The sequence below is a fragment of the Carcharodon carcharias genome, chromosome 16, assembly GCF_017639515.1.
Source record: "Carcharodon carcharias isolate sCarCar2 chromosome 16, sCarCar2.pri, whole genome shotgun sequence".
In the NCBI taxonomy this organism is placed as follows: domain Eukaryota; kingdom Metazoa; phylum Chordata; class Chondrichthyes; order Lamniformes; family Lamnidae; genus Carcharodon; species Carcharodon carcharias.
The window spans coordinates 67304208-67330922 of record NC_054482.1 but is presented as its reverse complement, the minus strand read 5'-3'; the positions used below and the strand labels follow the sequence as shown (position 1 = coordinate 67330922).

The 26715-nt window shown below is 40.7% G+C and overlaps 1 protein-coding gene across 9 annotated transcripts in view; it reads right to left on the bottom strand.

Moving 5' to 3' along the window:
• The window catches only part of nfia (nuclear factor I/A), a 529589-nt gene that overhangs the window by 56929 nt on the left and 445945 nt on the right, over nt 1-26715 (bottom strand). For all 9 annotated transcript variants that reach the window (XM_041208194.1, XM_041208200.1, XM_041208198.1 and 6 more), the window contains one exon: nt 25924-26111. In XM_041208194.1, coding sequence (XP_041064128.1) covers nt 25924-26111 — 188 coding nt within the window. The remainder of the gene's footprint in view (nt 1-25923; nt 26112-26715) is intronic.

Genomic DNA, 26715 nt, shown 5'->3' with positions numbered 1-26715 from the left:
GGTTCTGTGACTTCAAAAGCTTGTTTGATCATTGCTTCTGCATAGACATTGAGGAGGATTGGTGATAAACAATACTCTTGTCAAACACATCTTCCAATTATCCATGGTTCCGACTCCCTGTTGGCTACTCTCACTGTTGATGTTTGTTCCATGTACAGATTTCTTAGGAGTCGTCTATCTCTCCAGTCTAGTCCAATGCCTTTTAGCACTGTTAAGAGCTTAACCCAATCAACCTGAATGATGGCTTTTTCAAAATCTTCAGACATATAATTCCTGTCTAATCCTAAACTGCGTTCACTCATTAATCTTATAATACCGATCGGTTCTCTTATCCCTCTTCTCCCCTGGAATCCAAACTGGTCATCTCCATGTAGTTTTGCACCTTCCCATCCACCTTAGTTGTTACAATCCTCAACACAACCTTTGATACATGGACAATCAGACTAATGTGCAAAAGGCATTGGCCTGCCTTTGGCTTTTCTTATGATGATCATCATTGTCTGCATGAAGTCCTTGGCCATTCTCCTGGTAAGTAAATATCTTTGCACAGCTTAGTAAACATTGATATTAAGTTTTTTCCTAATTTTTTAAACAAACCTGCAGATATTTCATCTATTCCAAGCATTTTTCCAGTTTTTATCTCACTTATTGTTGCTTTTAATTCACTCTCTAGTATTTACTTACGAACATATGAATTAGAAGCAGGAGTTGGTGACAGGGCGTCGGAACTACGGGGGCTGAAAGTGTGGAGAGATAGCAGGAGTTCACTCAGAGTCGGCGAGAACAGCAGGGACTGAAAGCATTAAGAGAGAGAGAAAAAGTGGTGGAGAGAAAAAGTGGGAGTTCACTCCGAGAGTCAGCAAGAACAGCGGGGGCTGAAAGTGTGGAGCGATAGCGGGAGTTCATTCCAAGAGTCAGCAAGAACAGCAGGGACTGAAAACGTGGAGAGAGAGAGAGAGAGAAAGTGGTGGAGAGAGAAAGAGAAAGTGGGAGTTCACTCCGAGAGTCAGTGAGAACAGCGGGGGCTGAAAGCACGAAGGGATAGCAGGAGTTCACTCCGAGAGTTGGCGAGAACAGTTGGGACTGAAAGTGCGGAGAAAGAGAGAGCAGAAGTTCACTCTGAGTGTTGATGAGAACAGCAGGGGCTGACCTCTGACCAGTTTCCACATTCTAAAACAAAAATCAAGATGTGACATCACAGGGGAGCAGGTAGGTGATTATCCATTGGCTTTGCTTGATTGTCTTTCGAATTGGTCATTCATTTGTAATTGTAAGGTTTTATTAGCATCAGTATGGTTTATAAATAGTAGTAAGCTTATCCTGGGTAGTAGGATTTGTTAATTACATATAAATTACGAAAAATAATTAAATTATTTAACACGTAATAAAAGAGCACAAGAGGAGCTGAGAGTTCAAAAGGAGCTAGCTGCGATGCTGATGATGGGTCTCAGTGGACCAACCAGATTTGGAGAAAATAAGGTATGACATCATTGTGAACTGGAGAGGAGCCCAGGAGATAAAAAAGTACAAGAGGGAGGGAGCAGCGAGGCTTCATAAAGAGGTGCGAGAGGGAGAGGAGACAACTGGTCAGTGACAGGTGATTAAACACTTTATAAAGTTTAGGTGTATTAGTACAGCTCAGTCATGTGGAATGTGCATCCTGCAGTATGTGGGAAGTAGTGCAGGCACAAAGTGCCCTCAGTGGCTACATCTGCAAGAAGTGTCATCGACTGCAGAAACTTGAGTGGCGGCTGGAGTCGCTGTACTGAATCCGCAAGGCAGAGGTTTAAATGGATAGCATATTTAGAGAGGTGGTCACACTGCAGCTAAATAGTACATAGGCAAATAGGGAATGGGTGACCACCAGAGTATCTAAGAGAAACAGACAGGTAGCGCAGGAATCCCCTGAGGCTATCTCGTTCTCCAATCGCTTTTCCATTTTGGATAGTGGTGAGTGAGGTGGTTCCTCAAAGGACTGTAGCAACAGTCACAGCACCACGGGTAGCTCAGCTGCACAGAAGGGGAGGGGGAAGAGTGGAAGTGCTATAATAGTAGGGTATTCCATAGTTAGAGACCGTGGTCCACGTTGGACCAATGACATAGATAGGAAAAGGGATAAAATCCTGAAAGCAGATTTTATGAAGTTAGGAAGGGAATTAAAACGCAAGACCTCAAGGGCATTAATCTCAGGATTACTCCCACAGCCACGTGCTAGTGAGCACACGAATAGGAAAATTGAGTTCAACACGTGGCTGGATAAATGGAGTAGGAAGAAGGGTTTTAGCTTTCTGAGGCATTGGGGTCAGTTCTGGAGCAAGTGGGACCTGTACAAGAAGGGCGGGTTACACCTTAACACGACTGGGACTGATGTCCTCACGGGGAGGTTTGCTACTGCTGTTGGGGAGGGTTTAAACTAGATTGGCAGCGGGATGGGAATCTGAGGGGAAATTCAGAGGGTAGAGGAGAAAAACTGGCAGTGGCGGGTAGTGAAGTATCAACTGATAAACAGCATATATCAGAGAGTAGTTTCAAGGTAGATAGAATACTTGGAGGGTTTGATAGGATTAGAGGAGGCAATAGTAAGTTATTAGATGGGGTCAGAATAAAGCCTAAATCAGGGCTAATCTGCATGTGTGTGAATGCATGGAATGTGGTTAATAAGATTGGTGAACTGCAGGCACAGGTTGGCAAATGGAATTATGATATTATTGCTATAACAGAGACCTGGCTCAAAGAAGGGCAGGACTGGATATTAAATATTCCTGGGTACAAGGTGTTTAGGAGATTCCTCACTACTCCTTAGATACTGAGGCAGTCCACGTACAAATGCGACAAAACCTGAACAATATTCAGGCTTGGGCTGACAAGTGGCAAGTAACATTCATGCCACAAAAATGCCAGACAATGACCATCCCCAGCAAGAGAGTATCTAACCACCGGCCCTTGACGTTCAATGGCATTACCATCACTAAATTCCCCCACTATCAACATCCTGGGGGCTATAATTGTCCAGAAACTGAACCGGACTAGCCTATAAATTCTGTGACTACAAGAGCAGGTCAGAGGTGAGGAATCCTACGATGAGTAACTCACATCCTGACTCCCCAAAGCCTGTCCAGCATCTACAAGGCACAAGTCAGGAGTGTGATGGAATACTCCCCACTTGCCTGGATGAGTGCAGCTCCCACAACACTCAAAAAGCTTGACATCATCCAGGACAAAGAAATGTGCATGATTGGCATCCCATCCACAAACATTCACTCCCCCCACCACCGATGCACAGTAGCAGCACTCTACCATCTACAAGATGTACTGTAGGAATTCGCGAAGGCTCCTTAGGCAACACCTTCAAAACCCACGACCGCTACCATCTAGAAGGACAAGGGTAGCAGACAGATGGGAACACCAACACCTGGAAGTTCCCCTCCAAGTCACTCACCAGCCTGACCTGGAAATTTATTGCTATTATTTCACTGTTGCTTGGTCAAAATCCTAGAACCCCTAACAGCACTGTGGGTGTACCTACACCACATGGACTGCAGCTCCCCACCACCTTCTCAAAGCCAACTAGGATTGGGCAATAAATGTTGGCCCAGACAATGAATCCCACATCCTGTGAATGAATACAAAAAAAGACAGGAAAGGAAGAAAAGCGGGGTTGGGGGGGAGTGGCAATATTGATTAAAGATGGCATTACAGTACTGAAGCAAGCGAGAGAGGATGTTCCAGAGGGGTCAAGGATGGAATCTCTCTGGCTAGACATAAGGAATGAAAAAAGGTGCAATAATATTGATTGGTGTAGTATATGGACCATCAACTAGTGGAAGGGATGTGGAGAAACAAATTTGCAAAGAAATTACAGGGATGTTCAATAATTATAGAGTAATCATAACAGGGGACTTGAATTATCCAGATATACACTGGGATGGGAATCATACAAAGGGACAAGAGGGCGAGAGTTCCTGGAATGTGTTCAAGATAATTTTGTACAGCAATACGCTTCCAGTCCAACGAGAGGACATGCACTTTTGGACCTGGTTCTGGGGAATGAGTTGGCCCAAGTGGATCAAATATCAGTGGGAGAGCCTCTAGGGGACAGTGACCATTGTATCATAAGGTTCAGGTTAATCATGGAAAAGGACAGGGAACAATCCAGACCAGGGATAATTAATTAGAGAATGCATCTGAGTGAGTGAGTTGAAATTAAATATTGGCAGAAAAGACAGTGGTTGAACAATGGCCAACTTCAAAGAAAAAGTATTGTAGGCAATGTTAAGGTATATTCCCTTGAAGGGGAAAGGTAGGACATATAAATCCAGAGTGCCCTGGATGACGAGAAAGATGGAGGTAAAGATGAAAAGGAAGAAGTGTGCATACGGCAGATGTCAGGCAGAAAATACTATGGACAATCAGGCTGAATATAAAAAGGACCGGAGGGGAAGCGAAGAAACTAAGAAGAAAAGCATGGAGAGAGCATGAAAAGAGGCTGGCAACAAACGTAAAAGGGAACCCCAAGGTCTTCTATAAGCATGTAAATAATAAAAGGTTGGTAAAAGAGTAGGGCTGATTAGGACAAAAAAGGGGACATACTGGAGGCTGAAGAAATAGCGAAGATGATGAACAAGTAGTTTGCATCTGTCTTTGCAAAGGAAGAAGATGCTACCCATGCCAAGGTGAAAGAGGAGGTAACTGGCACACTAGAAGAACTTACAATCAAAAGGTGGTGTTGGAAAGGCTATCTTTAATTAAAATAGATTGGGACCAGGACTGGGTGAGATGCATCCAAGGGTGCTGAGGGAAGTGAGAGTGGAAATTGCAGAGGCACGAGTGATAATCTTTCAGCCTTCCTTAGATGCAGGGGAGGTACCAGAGGACTGAGGAATTGCGAATGTTACACCCTTGTTCAAAAAGGGGTGCTGGCAACGACAGACAAGTCATTTTGATTTCAGTGGTAGGGAAACTTCTGGAAACTATAGCACGGAATAAAATCAATAGTTACTTAGACAAGTGCAGGATAATTAAGGAAAGCCAGCATGGATTCATTAAGGGAAAATCATGTTTAACTAAATTGGTGGAGTGTTTTGAGGGAGTAACAGAGAATGTTGATGTGGTGTTTATGGATTTCCAAAAGGCATTTGATACAATGTCACACAACAGACTTGTGAACAAAATTCTAGGCCAAGGAATAAAAGGGAAAGTAGGCACTTGGGTAAGAAATTGGCTCAGTGACAAGAAAGAGAGAGTAGTGATAAATGGCTGTTTTTCAGATTGGAGGAAGGTTTGTAGTGGAGTTGCCCAGGGGTCAGTGTTGGGACAGGCATGATTTCAAAATTTGCAGATGATACAAAGATTGGAAATGTTGTCAACTATGATGGGGATAGTCTTGAACTTCAAAAGGGCATAGACATGTTGGTGGATTGGCAGAAAAGTGACAGATAAAGTTCAAGGCAGAGAAGTGTGAGATGATTCATTTTGACAGGAAAAAATACGGTGAGACAGTATAAAAAAGAGGGAGAGCTTCTAAAGGAGTCGCAGGAACAGACGGACCTCAGTGTGTATGTACATAGGTCATTGAAGATGACAGGGCATGTTGAGAGAGCAGCTAATAAAGCATAAAGTACCTTAGGCTTTATTAACAGGGGCATTGAGAACAGAGTAAGGAGGTCATGTTGAACTTGTATAAGATACTAGTTAGGCCTCATCTGAAGTATTGCGTCCAGTTCTGGGCGCCATACTTGAGGAAGGATGTGAAGGCTTTGGAGAGAGTGCAGAGGAGATTCATAAGAATGATTCCAGGGATAAGGACCTGTAGCTATGAGGATATATTGGAGAGGTTGGGACTCTTTTCCTTGGAGAAAAGAAGGCTGAGAGAAGACTTGATAAGACCTGAGAGAAGATCCAAAGGGATATGGACAGAGTAAATAGTGAGAAACTGTTCCCACTCAAGAGAACATCAAAAAGTAGAGGGAACAGATTCAAAATAATTGGCAAAAGGAATAAATATGATGTGAGGAAATTTTTTTTCACACGGAGGGTGGTTGGAGTCTGGGACAAACTTCCTGAAAGGGTGGAGGCAGATTCGATTGAGGTATTCAAAAGGAAATTGGATTGCTACCTGAAAAGAGGGAATGTGCAAGGTTTCAGGGATAAAGCAGGAGAGTGGGACTAGGTGGAATGCTCTTTCAGAGAGCAGGTGCAGACCTGATGGGCCAAATAGTCCCCTTCTGCACTGTAAAGATACTGTGAGTAGGCCATTCAACCCTTGAGCCTGCTTGGTCATTTGATAAAATCATGATCTGATTGTGGCCTCTACTTTCTTGCCTACCCCCATACCTTTTGTTTCCCTTGTCCGTCAAGAGTTTATCCAATTCAGCCTTTAAAATATTCAACGACTCTGCCTCTACTGCTCTCCAGGGAACAGAATTCCATGGACAAATGACCCTCTGGGAGACATCTTACCTTTAAACTGTGTCCGCTAGTTCTCATCTCTCTCAAAAGGAGGAGCATCCTTTCAGCATCCACCCTGTGAAGTCCACTCAATAAAATAATCTCTCATTCTTCTAAACTTCAACAGAAACGGGCCCAACCTGTCCAACCTTTCCTCATAAGACAACCCCTTAATGCGAGAGATCAGTGAGCAAACCTTCTTTGCACTGCTTTCCACGAAAATGTTTTTACTTCTGGTTCAATGAAATCGATGTCAATATTACTTTCTTTTTCCAGCTCAATCATTTCAAATTTTTCACTTTCTGCTTATAGTTTTTCAATATGCTCCTTTCATCTTTTTCTTATTGCATCAGGGTTTGTTAATAAAACACCTTCCTTAGTCATTATTGCTGTTGTTTTCAGTCTTTATGCTGAGTCCCCACTTGCCTCATTTGCTTTTGATCCAACTCTTTGAGTATATCACACTGCTGTTTTAATCCTGTTCTTGTGCTTTTCCTGTTGTTCTTCTTAACTCATTATTCAAGTGGCTACATTTCAGCTTGCCTTCTTCAGTATTGATATTCTTCAATTTTTTTCCTCTCTTCCAACTTCTGCAACATTGTAGTCGTAACCCATGGTTTCTTGATCCTTTTCCCTCTTAAAAGCCCTATGCTATTTCCCGTTCTTCCTTGGCAGATTTTTTAATCTGGTTCCATTGTTCATTAGTGCCAGTGGTATCTTTATTTTTTATAACTTGTGCCTCATTTACTTCGCTTACAAATTCTTCATTTACATCTTTCAACTTCTCAAGGTTCCACTGTTTTCTGCATATCAAACCTTAGATTTTCTTCGTCAGAATACTGCTTCAAGTTACACAAAATTATGATCTGATTCTGCATCAGCTCCTGAATGTTCCAACTTTTGGTGGGAATTGCTCTTGTCATGTAATCTGCGGTCTGTTCTTACACATCACTGAACAAAAATGGAAATGCCTTTACACTGATAGGAGTATATCTTCCACCCTTCACAAAAGTGTTATGTGTCCTTGTTTTGTAGAAAATGCTAGTTAAAGATCAAGATAATTAAGGTGTTTAGCATCCTTGAAAATGGATAAATTATTAGGCCTGGATGAAATGTATCGCAGGTTGTTAAGGGTGGTGACTCTGACCATCACTTTCCAAACCTCTGTGGCTCCTGGGGTGGTGCTGGAGAATTGGAGGAGTGCTGATGTTGTACCATTCTTTAAAGAGTGAGGAAGGGATGGCTAGAGTAAATACAGGCCAGTCAACTTGATCTTGGTAATTATTGAAAAAAATTCCGAGTGACAGTATAAATAGTCATTTAGAAGGCACAGATTGAGCAAGGTTAGTCAGCTTGAGTTTGATAAGGTCGCATCTGACTAGCTTGATCAAATTTTTTGAGGAGGTAACAAGGAGGGTGGATGAGGATTGTGCGCTTGTGATGTAGTCTACATGGATTTTAGCAAGGCTTTTGACAAGGTCCTGCATGGCTGGCTAGTCAGAAAATTATATGCCCATAGAATACAAGGGAAAGTCAAAAGCTGGATCCAAAATTAACTCACTGGCAGGAAGCAAACGGCTATGGCCAATGGGTGATTTTTGTGGTTGGAAGGCTATTTCCAGTGGAGTTCCACAGGGCTCAGTACTAGTCCCTCATTGTTTGTGGTATATATCAATGATTTAGACTTGTATGTAGGGGTCATGATTAAGAAGTTGCAGATAATATGAAAATTGACCGTTTGAAGGAAGAAAGCTATGGACTCTAAGAAGATATCAGTGGACTGATCAGGTGGGCAAAAAGTGGCAAATTTAATTCAATTCAGAGAAGTGGAGGAGGATATGGTAATAGAATACACAATAAATGGGAGGATTCTAAGAAGTGCAGAGGAACAGCAGGACCTGGAGTGCATTTCTACAAATCCTTGAAGGTAGCAGGACAGGTAAAGTGGTCAAGAAGGCATACAGGACATTTTCCTTTATTGGCTGAGGTCTACAGAAAAGAAGAGGGAAGTTACACTGGAACTGCATAAAACACTAGTTAGACTGTAGGTGGAGTAGTGCATACAGTTCTGGTACACACATTACAGGAAGGATGTGATCACACAAGAGAGTACAGGAGAGATTTACAAAGATGTTGCCATAATGGAGAATTATAGCAATGACGTAAGATTCAATAAGCTAGGCTTGTTTGCTTTTGAATGGAGGAGGCTGAGGGTAGATTTAATTACTGTCTATATAACTGTGAAGGGCCTAGATAGAGTGGATAGGAAGGACCTATTTCCAAATGCAGAGAGATCAATAACCAAGGGGTATAGATTTAAAGTAATATTTAGAAGGATTAGAGGGGAGCTGAGGAGTATTTGTTTTCACCCAAAGGGTGCTGTGGATCTCAAACTCACTGCTCAAAAGGGCGGTAGAGGCAGAAACCCTCCATTCAATTTAAAAATTACTTGTAAAATGCACTTGGGGTGCCATTATCTATAGGGTTATGGATTAAGAGCTGGAAAGTGGGATCAGGTTGGATAGCTCTTTTTCAGCTGGCATGGACATGTTCTGTGCTGTAAATATTTTTTGTTTCTATGGTGTTAACATACTATAACAATTTCGCTTCTTTCATGAGATCTGTCTTCAATAGATTAAAACCAACCAATCAGGGAACAGTTATAATTGTATTATTTCCATATTTTTTCAGCATTACAATTAGCAGTTAGATTGCCTAAATTGCAAACAAATTTTGTATTTGGCTGTGGAGTATGCATGTCTTCATAAAAATGAAGTGAAGCACTCAAAGTTCAGGTTGTAGATCTTCAATCAAGGGTCCTCATTCAGAGTATTCTCCTTAACATATTGTCCACGGAAGATGCCTAAGACTCTGTTCTGAACTCAGAAAATCTGAGAATACTCCACTGCCTGGTCAATCATTTCCTGAACCTGGGAGAAGCTATGACAGAAGTTTTAATGACTTGACAAAGCACTTCAAGATATACTAATAGTATACTGTCTTAATACGAGTATAGGTGTCATATCTGCAGTGTCCTTTTAGCTTTAATTTTACTTAAGGTTTTGAAAAATGAATTGAATGGAAAATTGGACCAGGTGTAACACAAGCTACTGATTCATTATTGTTCATTTTGTGCTACTGCCCAAGACAAATTTACATCAGTATATTTAGCAATAATATCCGGTAACTGTGATACAAGACAGCAACTGCAAGTCATTTGCTTTCCATCTCTCTCTACACAACTTTCCACGTTTTGCTTTTCTAATCAAATTCTTCCTTCTCTGAAACAAAAACAAAAAATGCTGTAAACTTAGCAGGTCTGACAACATCTGTGGAGAGAAAGACAGAGTTAATGTTTCGAGCCCATATGACTCTTCTTCAGAGTGAGTCCTCCAGCATTTTTTGTTTTTGTTTTTATTTTTGTTTCTGCACCTGCAGTTTTTTACCTCTTCCTTCCCTTCTTCAAGGTGTGAGAAACCATTGCACCACCTCCCACAAACAATCCTCCAGGATCATTCATTCGAAAATTATAATTGACAATTAGAGAAAAGTCAAAGCTCCGGTAAATGATTGACTTCTGTAATGTGGTCTCCTTGGCTGCAGTGGTTCACATAAGACCATAAGACATAGGAGCAGAAATTAGGCCATTCGGCCCATTGAGTCTGCTCCGCCATTCAATCACGGCTGATAAGTTTCTCAACCCCATTCTCCCGCCTTCTCCCTGTAACCTTTGACCCCCTTACCAATCAAGAACCTATCTCGGTCTTAAGTACACTCAATGACCTGGCCTCCACAGCCTTCTATGGCAATGAATTCCATAGATTCACCACTCTCTGGCTAAAGAAGTTTCTCCTCATCTCTGTTCTAAAAGATCTTCCCTTTACTGTGCCCTCGGGTCCTAGTCTCTCCTACTAATGGAAACAGCTTCCCCATGTCCACTCTATCGAGGCCTTTCAGTATTCTGTAAGGTTCAATCAGATCCCCCCTCATCCTTCTAAACTCCATCGAGTATAGACCCAGAGTGCTCAAACGTTCCTCATATGTTAAGCCTTTCATTCCTGGGATAGTTCTCATGAAGCTCCTCTGGACCCTCTCCAGGGCCAGAACATCCTTCCTGAGATATGAGGCCCAAAATTGCTCACAATATTCTAAATGTGGTGTGACCAGAGTCTTATAAAGCCTCAGAAGCACATCCCTGCTTTTATATTCTAGTCCCCTCAAAATAAATGCCAACATTGCATTTGCCTTCCTAACTACCAACTCAACCTGCAAGTTAACCTTAAGAGAATCCTGGACTAGGACTCCCAAGTCCCTTTGCACTCCAGATTTCTGAATTCTCTCCCCATTTAGAAAATAGTCCATGCCTCTATTCTTCCTACCAAAGTGCATGATCTCACACTTCCCCACATTGTATTCCATTTGCCACTTCTTTGCCCATTCTCCTAACATGTCCAAATCCTTATGCAGCCTCCCCAATACTATCTGTCCCTCCACCTATCTTTGTATCATCTGCACACTTAGCCAGAATGCCCTCAGTTCCTTCATCTAGATCATTAACGTATAAAGTGAAAAGTTGTGGTCCCAACACTGACCCTTGCGGAACACCACTAGTCACCAGCCGCCATCCTGAGAAGGAGCCCCTTATCCCCACTCTCTGCCTCCTGCCAGACAGCCAATCTTCTATCCATGCTAGTACCTTGCCTCTAACACCATGGGCTCTTATCTTACTGAGTAGCCTCCTGTGTGGCACCTTGTCAAAGGCCTTCTGGAAGTCCAAGTAGATAACATCCATTGGCTCTCCTTTGTCTAACCTACTCGTTACCTCCTCAAAGAATTCCAACAGATTTGTCAGGCATGACCTCCCCTTGATGAAACCATGCTGACTTTGCCCTATTTTACAATGTTGCTCATGGCTCCTGTGCACAACTGCCCTCATGGTCTTTCACATCCCTCTATAGCTCCTCTTGATGAGTCCCATTATCTATGGTAGCATTGTGCAGCATTTAGCATAGTGTCACAATATTGCCCATCATCTCTGTGGAATACTGTAAGGATCTCCTGATGCATGCAAGCACCTGAAGTACTATTTAACTTCCCAAACCCCTTCTCCATGATGGTCCTTGTTTGTGCATGTGTATTGCTGCATCTGACCTCTGCTGTGGTTTGGAGTTTATGCATTAGGCATGGCTTCATGACATAGCTCGCATTTATGAGCAACTACCAATCTTCTTTCCCTTGGTCTTTATAGAGCTGTCTCACATTGAATTGCCTCAGAAGGAAAACATTAAATGTATTCCCAAGCAAGTGTATATTAACGTGCATAACTTTCTGGCAGTAGTAATAAACCATTTGCATTTTCCTGGAATAACATTTCTTCAGATTTCTATGCATGCCAAGGAATTGTTGGCAGTGCATGGATGGTTACATGCATACAATCAATGATAGTCTGTAATTTGGGAAAGCTTTCATTGCGTGCTCCCCAGCGCCTGTGCAGACTTCAGTGCTTGCCCTCCTCCCGCCCCCACCGCAGCAGCGCTGAGCCTTTTGGGCAGCGGCTTGTTTCCCAGCCACTCCTAGGCCCACCACCTGACAACCCAAAAATTCTGCCCATAGGTATAACTGAATAGGGAATCCAATCCTTGTGCTACCCCTACAATAAGCAAAAGTACGTAGCCAGGATTTTCTGATCAGAGATCAAGCATCACGTCAAAGTTTCTAATCAGAAATTGCTTGGAGATTTGCTATGAAAGATCCAAAGTTATTTTTCTGCTTGTCTTATTTTCCCATAAGGATTACAATTAGTTCAGGAAGTACCTGTCCATTTTCTGAGGGAGACCTGTAAATCAGTGCAAAATGATGTGGTTCCATCATAACCCTACTTCCCTTCATTTCCACCCATTTCATGCCATTTGCTCTACCCTGTAACTGGTGTTCAAGGTTTCAGGGTGTTGAGCTGCAAATTAAAATCAGATTTAAGAGGCTAACAATGAGATTGCAAATCATGCACCAGAACATCTTTTTTGGCTCTTTCCCCCTCTGCTTTAACTGAGGCCTTTTGAGGGCCATTGCAATTTTTGCTGTCATGCTGAGAATTCCATTATATCCCTGTTTTCCTCAAAAAGAGCAGAAACAAGCAATGGATGCTGGGGCATGTCTGGCTATTTGTTAGGCAACTGGAACCCACCAGCTAGCAACCTGACACAAGAACGTACAGACAGAGGTGTATATACTTGTCCAACGATCAGTGCTTGCAGAAACTCCAATATGACAGGGAAGCTATTATGGAGTTATACTAAGTGCTTCAAGTAAACCTGTAGCCACAGTCACAACTGTACTCAATTTAAGTGCATCAAGATTACTTCAAACATATACAGGAAACATTGCAAATATCAGCCAATCAACAGTGTAGAGATATGTGAAATCGGCCACTGACACTATTTATGTGAGCATCAGATTTCATCTCCTTCCCATGGACACCAACTACACTTTAAGACAGCTTTGCAATTTTAAAGTGGCAAGATTTCTCAAAGTGCAAGACATTATTGATTACAAACATGTGGCCTAAATATTCCATTACAGAATGTCACTTGTCATGCACATATAGGCATCAGAATTACATTTTTTTAAAACTGTATTTTAACGTTATATTTAAAAACCTTGAACTGAATTTAAGAAAACTGAGTATCAATATGGTTCCTAGCTACCAGACAAATTTGTGGATCAGACTGTGTTTATCTTTCGAGAAGACAAAGACAATCTTTAATTTAATTATGGCTCACTGTGGTCTCATCCAGGAGATAGTGAAGTTTTTCAGTGCCTCATTGTAAGAATGTAAATTTCACCTTTGCCAGACAAAAGCTAAAGCCACAGCTGGGAAAAGATTTCAGAGTGCTAATTTAAATTATCTCAATGCCTTATTTGGAAGACGGCTTGCCATTTGTTACGACCATGATATTGCGACCATCTTTGCTCCCTGTTAAAATATAGCAAACTGCTACAAACCAAGTCAAAACTCCCAGACAGAACTCCACATGAACTTCATCACACAAGGAGAGAGGGACCAACAAGTACAGCCATTGAACTACTGTAATCAACCTGGCTCAAGAACTGCCACACCTCAATTCCTTGAGAGGGAAATAAAGAACCTCCTCTCTGCCCCCTACCTGCTTCCATCTTCAAGCTTACCTGACAAACCACTCTCCAGTAGATTGACTAAAGGAGCCATCGCAACTGCTGAGACATCTCTGCAATTTCAAAGCCTTCACTTCCAACAATATGATAACACGATTATGAAATAACAGGTTTGCATCGAAAGAGAAACTGACATCCATTCCATTTTTATAAGTATTGTTTGTACTTTCATCTGAATCTAATTCTGGTGTGTGCATTTGTTTGTTTGTGTGTGTGTGTGAGAGAGAGAGAAGGGATGGGCAAAGCGCAGGGCAAGGGTGTGAAAAATAAACTAACCTCTTACTTTTTAAAGACAATAAGCTTGCTGTTCAGTTATTTAAAATTGATTCACTCATTCCAAGGGTAAGAAGTACACACATATCATACTCAAATATAAAGAATCATGGGCAATAAATGTTAACACATTAAAATTGTCCGTGACACACTACTAATGTGAATCACAAAAGATTCAACACTCTATCGATGTTTAGCTCAAATTATTAGTAAATGCATACTTTCTCAACTGTCGTCCGATGCCTTCAGTATAAAGCACTCAATGGTCTCTGAAAATTTTAATTTTAAAAACATGAATGGAACCGGAGGATCAAAGCTGTTGCTCATGACACCTCTTCACTGTCCAAGTACAAGTCAACATAGACATAATGATGTGAATGCCTCTACCCGAGTTATAAATTGGCATCCTGAAGAAGTACTCAAGGTTTCCCAATTGATCTAGTGAAAGCTGCTAGAATTGCTGTTGTCTATTGTATGGCAACACCAAAATAGATTAACTGGTCGTTCACCTCACTGCTGTTTCTGGGACCTTACTGTCTACAACTTGCCTGCCATGTGTTTGTGCATATAACAGTAATAGCATTTCAAATAATTATTCATAAATTGCATAGTTGTTGTTCCTTTTCTGTGGAGGTTTGCCTTCTCTTTCAAAACAAATACAAAACGTGAAAAATATTTATTGTAGCATTTTACTACTTTAAAACACTATATAAATACAAGTTGCTATTTTTAACCATAACATTCTGTGATGCCCAAGTATCAGAGTGCACCCCATAATGGGTGTGCTGACCAATGCAAATAACAGGTAGTACATTATACTGGAGACTACTTGTGCATTGAAAGCATGCAAGTATGTCAGTGAAGGAACAATTCTAGGTGGTGCCTGTGGATCAAAAGAACATCCTGCTACCCCCATGGGCAGTAATGGCAACTAGTTAATGTGAAGCATTGGAAAAGAGAAGGTTGACAAGAGATTTGATGGAGGTATTCAAAATCATGAGGCATCTGGACAGAATAGATAGGGAAAAACTACTCTCATTGGTGAAAGGATCAAGAACGAGAGGACACTAATTTAAGGTAATTGGCAAAAAACACAACGGCAACACGAGGAAAAATTTTTTTATGCAGTGAGTAGTTAGGAACTGGAAGCACTGCCTGAGAATATGGTGGAGGCAGGTTCAATTGTGGCCTTCAAAATAAAACTGGATAATTTTCTGAAGAGAAAAAAAATTGCAGGGCGACGGGGAACAACAGGGGGGCATTAGGTGAATTGCTCTTGCAGAAAGCCAGCACAGACATGACAGAGTGAATGGCCTCCTTCTGTGCTGTAACCATTTTACAATTATAGATTACCGTAAGTGCCAGGCATGCTTTGTATAATGTGTTAATAGATGGTATGGGTGGTTTCTCCTACCTAGTTTGGCTCAGTAAAGTTATTAAACTTCTTTCTTAATTGTTGCATTGGTTGGTTGGTGCAGTTGGCAGTGGAATATGGTGGCTTCATCCCCTTATCCCTGAGAAGGATCTCTTTAGGAGCCTGCATCTTTCCTGTGAAAGATGGCCCCCTCCTCTGTCTTAATTGGGGAGACGATGGCACAGTGGTATTGTCGCTGGACCAGTAATCCAGAGACCCAGGGTAATGCTCTGGGGGCCTGAGATTGAATACTGCCATGGAAGATGGTGGAATTTGAATTCAATAAAAATCTGGAATTAAAAGTCTAATGAAGACCACGAAACCACTGTCGACTGTTGTACAAAACCATCTGCTTCACTAATGCCCTCTAGGGAAGGAAATCTTCCGTCCTTAGCTGGTTTAGCCTACATGTGACTCCAGACCCACAGTAATATGGTTGGCTCTTAAATCCCCTCTGAACAAGGGCAATTAGGGATGGGCAATAAATGCTGACTTAGCCAGCGACGCCTGCATCCCGTGAATGAATTTTTAAAAATTCTTCTAGCAGGATTTTTACAGCCTCACCAGAAAACCTGGCTGTTCTCTGGTTTGCTGCTCCCTCTGGCCATTTTATCCTACCTAAATGTTGCTTCCATTGGCAAGTAGAAGGAACACAATATCTGACCCTTTAAGCAGTTACAGAACTTTTTATCCTATACTAACAAGCAATTTCCTGCTTTCAATAGATGACCTTCCATCATCGTGGAATTTTCTGGAAAATTTCAGCAAAAATACAGCACACGAACAGAATGACATGATTCTTTTCCCCCCAAGTGCAGATTCACACACAACTGACACATTATGCAAATGCAAGCCAAGAAATTCTGGCCCCTATTCTTGGATGAATTGCTTGATTATACAGCTTCACACCCTATTGTCTCATTTTAGTAAAGGCACCCCTATGTAGCAGTGATCATAACATGATTGACTTTTACATTCAGTTCGAGGGAGAGAAGGGTGATGGGTCTAAGGCTACCGTTTTGAACTTAAATAAGGGCAATTATGAGGGTATGAAGACAGAGCTGGCTAAAGTGAACTGGGAAACCAGGCAGTAGAGATGCAGAGGCAGACACTTAGGAGATATTTCACAACAATCAGCAAAGATACATCCAGGGAGAAAGGAGACTCTAGGAGAAGGACGTACCATCTGTGGTTAACTAAGGAAGTTAAAGATAGTATCAAATTGAAAGAAAAAAGCATACAATTCTGCAAAGATTAGTGGCAGGTTAGAAGATTGGACAGGATTTTTTAAAAATCAGCAAAAAAATGGCTAAAAAAATGGGGGGAAGATTAGAGTACGAGAGAAAACTAGCTAGAAATATAAAAACAGATGGTATGAGTTTCTACAGGTATTCAAAAAGGAAAAGAGTAAAGTGAATGTTAGTCCTCTACAGAGTGAGTCTGGGAATTAATAATGGAAAATAAGGAAGTGAAAGATGAATTAAACAGATATTTCGCATCTGTCTTCACCATAGAGGATACAAATAACAACCCAGAAATAAGTGTGCATCAAGGGATGAAAGGGAGGGAGAAACTTAAAACAATTACATTCATTCTGGAAAGAGTACTGAGAAAATAATTAGAATTAAAAGCTGACAAGTTCCCAGATCCTGATGGACTTCATCCTAGAGTCTTAAAGAAGTAGCTGGTGAGATAGTAGATGCATAGGTTTTAATTTTCAAAAAAATTCCCTAGATTCTAGAAATATTCCATCAGAATGGAAAATAGTGAATGTAATTCCTCTATTTAAGTTAGGAGGGAGCCAGAAAGCAAGAAACTACAGGCCAGTTAGCTTTACACGTGTCATAGATAAAATGCTGGAATCAATTATTAAGGAGGTTATAGTGGGTCACTTAGAATGCAATCAGGCAGAGTGAACATGGTTTTGTGAAAGGGAAAACGTGTTTGACTAATTTATTAGAATTCTTTGAGGAAGTAGCAACCTGGATAAAGGGGAGCCTGTGGATGTGGTATACTTGTATTTCCAGAAATCATTTGATAAGGTGTCACATCAAAGATTACTACACAAAATATAAGGTCACGGTGTAGGGGGTAATATATTAGCATGGATAGAGGATGCTAATATATTACCCCTGACACCATAAGTTCTTATTTTAGCTCACAGAAAACAGACAGTAGGCATAAATGGCTCATTTTCAGGGTGGTAAGATGTAATGAATGGAATGCCCCATGGATCAGTGCTGGGGCCTCAGCTATTTACAGTTTAAATTAATGACTTGGATGACAGGATCAAATGCATGGTTGCTAAATTTGCTACAAAGATAGGTAGGAAAGTAAGTTCTGAAGAGGACATAAGGTATCTGCAAAGGGATATAAATAGCTTAAGTGAATAAAAATTTGGCAGATGTAGTATAAGGTGGGAAAATGTGAACTTGTCCACTTTAGCAGGAAAAATAAAAAGGCCGCATATTATTTAAATGGGAAGGGATTTCAAAAATCTGAGATACAGAGGGAGCTGGATGTCCTGGTACATGAATCATGATTAAGAAGGCAAATGGAATGTTGTTGTTTATTGCAAGGAGAATGGAATATAAAAGTAGGGGCACTTTGCTACAGTTGTATAGGGTATTGGTGAAACCACATCTGGAGTAGTGTGTAAAGTTTTGGTTTTCATATTTAAGGACATAACTGCATTAGAAGTAGTTCAGAGAGGGTTCTCACGACTGATTCCAGGAATGAGGGATTTATCCCATGAGGAAAGGATGGACAGCTTTGGCCTGTATCCATTGGAGTTTAGCAGAATGAGAGGTAATCTTATTGAAAAATATAAGATCTTGAGGGGACTTGACAGGGTGGATGCTGAAAGGATGTTTCCCCTTGTGGTAGAGACTAGAACTAGAACACAGTTTAAAAATAAGGGGTCTACCCATTTAATATGGAGATGTGAAGAATTTTTTTCTCTCAGAGGGTCGTGAGGCTGTGGAACTCTCATCCACAGGCAGCAGCGGAGGCAGGGTCACTGAGTAGTTTTAAGGCTGAATTCGATAGATTCTTGATTGACAAGGGAAACAAAAGGTATAAGGGGATACGAGGAAGGTGGAGTTGAGGCCACAACCAGATCAGCCATGATCTTATTGAATAGCAGAGCAGGCTCGAGGGGCCAGTTAGCCTAATCCTGCTTCTAACTTGTATGTTCCTATTTTTATTACACTTTTTTATGTCACTCTGTTCCGTTATAAATTCTTAAATCCACATATGTAATTGAAACTGTCATTATAAACTTATGCTGCAATTTCAGCTTCCACTGGTGGTGGTGCTGTATTTCGTCACCTTTTGCATAACTTGCTCTCTCTGCCTATACGTCAGAGACAAGTCCTTTGCTCCAAACAATTCTGTTTCTCTGTTTCCCAAATTGCCTTATGATTTGCAATTCAATATAAATTCCTGCGTCCCCCAAAGTCTACACTACTTGACTTCCTGTGAGAAATTCCTTGGGAGATGAAGTAATAATACTGCAGTAAGGCTGGCCTGGGCCCCTATGGTGGGATGTGTGTCATGTATGTTGTGCTGAAACAATGGCTTTGGCTAGGGAGTGGAAGAGGCATATGGAGTTTGTGGTGAGAAATTCAATTTTTTGATCACACCTCTTTGCACACGTTCACTATAGACTGTGATTTCACCCCTGCCTCAGCTCATCTGCTGCTGAAATCCTCAGTCCTGCCTTTGCTATCTCTAGACTTGATTATTCCAACACAATCCTGACTGGTTACCCAATTTTACCCTCCATCACCTTGAGGCTATCCAAAACTCTGCTACCCATGTCTTAAGTCACAGCAAGTACCATTTCCCTATCACCCCTGTGCTTGCTGGCCTACATTGTCTCTGGTCAAGCAATGTCTTGATTTTAAAATTCTCTTGCATGTTTTCAAATCTCTCATGACCTTGCCCCTGTCTCTGTAAGCTCTTCCAGCCCCACAACTCTGAGATATCTGCACTCATCAAATTTTGGCCTCTTGTGCATCCCTAATTTTAATTGCTCCACCATTGGTGGCTGTGCCTTTAGTTGCCTAGGTCCTAAGTTCTGGAACACCCTCTCTACAGTTCTCTATCTCTACCTCACTTTCTTCCTTTAAGACACTCCTTAAAACCCACCTCTTTGACCAAGCTTTTGGTCATCTGACCGAATACTTAGGTGGCTCGGTATCAAACTTAGCTTTATAAAGCTCCTGTGAATTGTCTTGGGATGTTTCATTACATTAAAGGCGCTATATTAATTGAGAACCAATTATCCCCCCTCCCCTCCGGATGCTTGATTGGCACAGCACCCTGGAGATGCATTGATTTTGAGAGGAATGGTGTGCATTCCTGATGCAGACCTGGCAGGATCTTGTGCTGGAACTGGGCGTGAGAGGCTGGGAAGAAGTAAAAGGCCTGTCAGGTGCTACTGGAGGGAAAAACTAAAATATTTCCATTGCTTTATGCCTTCATATATCTTTGAGTTTCTCCAGACCACAGACCCTTGGGGCTCTTGACACAAGCTCCACTGAGACTTTTGTTGGCAATACGCAAAGCGAGATAGGAGGATACCATGGCCACTTTACTTACTTGTTATGTTAGAGAGGCCCCAGAAATAGTATAATTTTAAAATCAACCATCTGGGATAGCATAATGGAGCCAGCAAGCTCTTTGCTCCATTTCCTATTTGCCGTGCCTGGAAAATGAGTGTTTCATAGGTGGAAGGGAGAGGAAAATCTCTCCCAATCTTTTGGTGGAACTTTTCTAGCCATCTAGGATCAAACTGCATGCTCAGTGGGAAATCTACCCTGATTAATAAGATTGTTTAAATCACAATCCATCAGCAAATCTACTTCTATCATTAATATCTCTGCAGTGATGCAGGCTTTCTTTGCATCTGCTCATGGAAAACTCAGGCTAACCTGCTTGCTTTTTACAGTATCAAATCTGAACTTGTAGTATTTAATAATTCAAGAGTTTTCAGATGAGCTGAGCAAATGAATACTCAAGCATAAATGTTAGTGTATTGATTTGATGTCTAGACAAGTATGTATCTTCTAACTCACTGCAGACATTATTCACTCCCGTGTCGTCTGGGATATTTGAAAGCATGTTTGTATAGAATAATGTATCAAGTATAATGTGTTTAATATATCTGCTATGAATCGAACCTCAAGTGATCTGTCAGCATCTTGTTTCTTAAATTAGGTGTTCTGTTAGGTGTTATGATGGTATGTAATAGAAAGTTGATTTAAAAATGATACTATACACAAACATATATATGTGTTTTTACATCCATCTACCTATGTATATTGAAAACTGAACAAATTGCTTCAGTAGTATGGAATGCAAGCAGACTATGAAGAATTATTTTCTTTGTCAACAAAGTAGAAACAGTCTCTTATTCATTGACCTTTACGCTTCTTAGAGATGGAATATCCTCTTCTGAAATTTTGCCTAATAGCAGAGTCAGCAGCAAAGCCATGTACTGAGTGACAGTGAAATACTGGGGAAGTCAACATTTCCATTTAAACCAATTTACTTGGATGCTTAAATATATGATTTTGGTCATTACTGTGCTTTGTAGAAAGATAAATAATGTAAAAGGAATAATGTACTAATTATCCTAATGCAGATTTGGAAAGGTAACACACAGACGTCACCAAGTCTGTAACAATTCTGCTAGGATTTTCCCATTTCAATATTAAATAGATCCGCAGAGTTACTCAGTTACAGTGCAAGACCAGTTGGCACCAGCCAATTGTTCTATTTTTATCCAATTTATACTGAACTGTAATCTTATAGCAGAGGTTTTCCTATCTATGGGCCCTTGCACCAGGCTGGCTGAAGAGGAAAGGTTTGATTAAAAAAAAGCCTCTTTTACGTGATAATGGGATTTATTGTGACTTGGTGAAAAGGTTTGATCACCATAGGTAGCAAATTATAAGATAACAAATAGGAGGAGTAGTAGACCATATGGCCCCCTGAGCTTGCTCTGCCATTCAATCAAGGTTGAACTTCTGCCTGAACTTAACTTTCCCACCTGCTTCCCATATCCCTTGATTCCCTGAGAGACCAAAAATCTGTCAAATGTACTCAACAGTGCAGCATGCACAACCTTCTGGGTAGACAACTCTAAAGATACACAACTCTTTGAATGAACTTTCTCCTAAGCTCAGGATAAAGAGTCAATCATTTAGGACCAAGACTATGCCCTCGTGTTCTTGATTCCCCAGCCCAGGGAAACAATCTCTCAGTGTCTACCCTGTCAAGTCTCTTCAAAATTTTGTACATTTCACTGAGATCACGTCTCATTCTTCTAAACTCCAAAAGTATAGGCCCAATTTACTCAGCTTCTCACCATAGGATAATTCTCCAACCCCTGGAACAAATCTAGTGAATCTTCACTGTAGCTTCTCCAATGCAAGTATATCCCTCCTTAAATATGGCCAAAACTGCACACATTACCCCAGCTGTAGTTTCAGCAAAGCCCTGTACAACTGTTGCAAGTCTTCCTCATTCTTGCAACAAAGGCCAACATGCCATTTGCCTTCCAAACTGCTTGCTGTACCTGCTGATAACTTTCTGTGTTCCTTGTAAGAGTACACCCAAGTCTCTCTGGGCATCAATACAAGTTTCATGCCTTTTAAAAAATACTCTGCATTTCTGTTCTTACTACCAAAGCAAATAACCTCACACTTCACCATATTATGCTCCATCAGTCACACTGTTCTGCATTCAATTAACTTGCCTATATGTCTTTGTGTCTTCCTCACAGCTTACATTCCCATCTAGCTTTGTATTGTCAGCAAGCTTAAATATATTACTCTCACTTTCTTATGACAGCACAAACAAGAGATATATTTTAGTAGTGCTGAAAAAGGAAACATGCTTTGGAAACATTTCATCATACCCTGTATGGTATTTCAATTTCAGTGTCCGTGCGATGCCCGGTACACAGGCTGCCATCCCAATGACTGGCCAATCTTATCAAACAGCACTTCCTTTCAGTTGTTCATAACAGGCAGAGTACTGACCATACTCAACCAGCACATACTTGCAAAACTCAGAAGGTAATGTCTAACATTAGATAGTTGTGATTCTGTAACCGGACAGCATTTGCTGAATAATCCCAAGTGTGCTAAGAATAACACTAACAACAAATTTAAGATCATCAGTCAAACTCACAATGTGGCTCACTTACGGTTGCTAGAAGTTAAATATATTCACATGCAGGGACCTGTCCTCTGCATGCAAAAGGCATATGTCCAGGCATTGTACGTTTTTAAAATTTATAGTTCCCTGGTACATTCTCCGTGGCAATATCTTGATCAATCAGAGTAACCTGCTAACCAATCAGCACCCTTTTCTCATGAGGTATATGTTGCTCCCTCTGAAATTTGGTTTTCCTGCATCTGTCCTGATGAGTTCAAGATGAAAAGCTTTGACAGCATGTCTCTTTTATCAGCAATATTCAAGTACTGTACTACCAAGTCAGCATAGGTATATTTTACTTTGTTTAAATCCACCTTTCTGCTCATGATAGAAATACTTCCCTGTTCCCTCTGCTCCTCCATATTACTTCCAATTTGTATACTTGATTCCTGTCACCAACCCTATTGAAAATCCAATAATATGCATATGTTAAATTTTATACCTTCCAAACTAACACTAGTGTCCCTCTATTCCTTCAGAGTTTCTCCCTGCCACCTCACTTCCTGAACCATATCACAAGGTTACCATCAATTTTGTGTGCTCTCATTTTTTGGTAATAAACTCTTGTACAGAATGTTATCAGAGGCTTTTGGGAAGTATATATAGGCAACATTCATATGACACTCTCGTAATGAGCAGTTTCATGACTTCCTCAAAAATTCAATAGGTCAGTTTAATTAGTCAGGTATGCTAACTCTCTGATCAGCTGATACTTGTCTAAGTGTTCAGTCACACTGTCTCTGATGATAGATTCCAGTAATTGCCTCACAATTGATGTTAAAGTGACTGTCGCCTGTAGTTACCCGATGCCTCTCTCCCTCCCTTAAAATATGTGTGACGTGCAATTTTCCAATCTAACAGCATAATTTCTGAACCTGGGCAGCTTTGGGAAATTATGACTAATGTGTGTGCAATTTCCGCATTTATTTCTTTTCATTCACTGCAGTGGAAACCATTGGTTCCTGGAGGTTTCTCTATTCAATGTCCCATTATTTTCTCCATTACTATTCTCTGTACTGTTTGAGCTATCTATTTCCTGCAGTCTGTAAAAAGTAAAATCTCAAAACTGAATGATGGAAATTCGCAAAATAATTTTTTCAGAAATTTTAGCCACTTTCTTCCACAGATATTAATGATGTATTCAAATCCATAATGGGTCACAGAATTCCATGCAATATGTTATGCCTGTATAGATAATTTCAATGTAAAAAGTATCACAACCTTACATGACAGAATAGGAGGTTCAATTTTTAAATTATGGATTGCCTCTGCATGTATTTCCCAACTTTGACATCAGGTTACTGTCCTTCCATCTATAATTGATATTGAGGTGATTTCTATGTAAATTTGGATCCATTAGTATTTTCAATATGATAAATACATACAGGTAAGATTTTATGCACAAGAGACCTACCACATATCCAAAACTGCTAAAATCAAGCATTGTCATGTCCTGAGGACTGATGCAAATGCTTAAAGACCCATAAGGAAGGTGAAAATAAAGCATGATGAAAAGCATGCTTTATTCTCCCCCCTCCCCTAAATCTGTGAGAGTTTTGCTGCACCCTCCTGTCACTTAAAAATGTTTACCAGCTGCCATCCCAACCCTCCCCCCACTGAGTGAGTTTTCCATCTTCTCCTGCCTTGAAAGTTTTGTAACTGCCGTCACTACTGAGAGCTTGCCATCATTCCTACTAATACTGCTTGATGCGAGAACTGCATTTGGCCTTGGCTCCATTCACACAATATTACAGCAGATCATGTAACAGTTAACTGACAAATAATTTGGCCTCCCTGCTCCTTCCCATTCTAAACCCACCCTGAGTATGATTCCCAGTGCACCATCCCCAAATTTCTGCCACAAAATCTTAAAAAACAAGTTCCATTAGCAAATCGTAGTAAATGATGCTAGGTAGCAATCATAATAATGTAATGAGCAGTAAGTAATGGAATGCAATCAACTACTCACACCACCACCGCCACTAGCTCAAATGAACATTTATTCATGCTGGCTGCATTTCCTGTTCTAACTCACCACCTGGCTGCCAATCCCCCTTACCAAATCTCCCTGGTTGTAGTTCCCCCTCAGGGGCTACCCCTACTCAATTCATTTCCTCTTTCATAATAGTCCCATATGACTGAATTTCACATCTAAAGCTACTTGCTCCACTGACTGGCAGTCCCGTTCTTTAATCCCTGTAGCCTAGCTGATTTCATTCCACTCCCACAATGCTCCACACTGCTGTTGTCATCTTCAAAAGTCCAAAATGTGTCTGAATTTAGATAAATGATATTCTTTTAGTCTACCGAAAATTTGTTCATCTGATATTCGAGCTGGCTGTATAGGCCTGGCCTCAATAAAGTTATTTACTTGGTGTAATAAAACAAATGCATTAACTACATCTGGCTTGCCTGTGTGTCCAATAAATGGATATAGATGTGCTTAAAAAGTAACTGACAAGCAAAATGCTTTTGTGGAAGGCCAAGCAGCTAGGTGTGTACTAAGAAATTGGAAGTGCTTCATCCCTCTGTGACACATGTAACATTTTGAACCTTTGAAGATGTACAATAGTAGTGCTCAGTGACATGCTAGCCATGCAGCTGGCTATTTTAGCTTCTGTGATTTAAAATGTTCCATTTCTTTCTTGGTAGTCTTCTGTCTCAGGTCCAGCTTTGTGAGCAGACTCCCTAGTCTCAAAAAATGAAGTCCTTGTTCTCAGTAACATTGCTATGAGGATGCACCTGGCCCTGGGCGGGCCCGGGGTGGGGGCGCAGAGAGGGAGTGCCGAAGAGAGAAACGAAGAGTCATTCTCTATCTACTATTACACGCCTCCTAGTACCCAGCAATGCGGGAAGGCTGCTTATTTGGTTACAGGAGGTTGCATGCCTGCAAACATCTGCACAGTGAGAAACAGTGGGAGAAGTGCATCATTTGCATAGTCCTAACAAAAAAACTCCTTATTTGATTTGCCTCATTCAGTGACTGAAATACTGGTTAGGAATTTTAGAAGTTACAAGACAATTTGCAACCTCTGTTTTTATGTACAAGATCTTTACTGACACAATTAATTTGCCATGTTTTTATCTCTTGCAAATATTACATACTTTCACAGACACACAATAAAAAAAGACTAAACCCCAGGACTTCAAAAAGCCTAAAACCTGAAACTGAGAAAGGGGTAAACTTTCATTTTTTGATGCTTCATTTCTTACACCATTTAATAATTTGAAATTTGCAACCTCACCAACCAAGGTTAAAGTGGACACATAAAACTGATTTACAAATTTCCAATGATATCTTGTGATAAAGCTAGAAGGTTATATCTATGTATCTGTCTAACTACATAAAAAATAAAAAGTGGCCTTACATTTAGGAACCCCACCTGTCCTGACTGCTGGCTGGTGTCAGGGCAGACCAGTTGAACAAACTCCTTCAGGGTTTCCTGACTAGGATGTGGATGATAGCGGATGGCCGTGTGCGAGAAGTAAGGACCTGGCTGCTGAATGATGGGAGACGTTGGAAAATGTAGAGTTGAGGCTGTTGCATGGGGACTCGCTGTAAGAAAAGAGAAAAGATACTGTAAACTAGATTTCAAAATTGTTTCATAAAGTTACTTAGTGATAGAGCATTGTTATCAAAGTACAAGCAACATGGATAAATGCTATCTGAAACACTGAAACTCAACACCTGGCATAGGATAAGGGAAATTACTATAATGTCTGTTACTTTACTCTGCATCACTTTTTACTTATAGAATAAAGAAACAATTGGTTCCCTTCCAGAATTTTCTATTGTGTAGTGTAACTTCTTAAAATGTACAGATGTTATTTCGTAATATACAAGACATTTAAAACAAAAATACAATTACCAACATTGCTTAATACCTTCAATTTTGTACAGATATTTTGTAGAAACGTAATTGTTCAGATTTACTTCCATTTTGCTTTAACGCAAAAACAAATCCTTGTTCTGAAATGAAAAGAATTATTCTAGTCTTTTGAAATAATTCCTTATGTCTTTGGTCACATCATATGCCAGATCAGTTATCATTGAGTCTTTTCATCTCAATGGTGTACAAGTGAAGGTGAAAAACGCTCCACAAATAAACAGTTAAATCTAATTGAGGAGCTTGGAGAATATGTAGAAGCTGTAAGTGCTT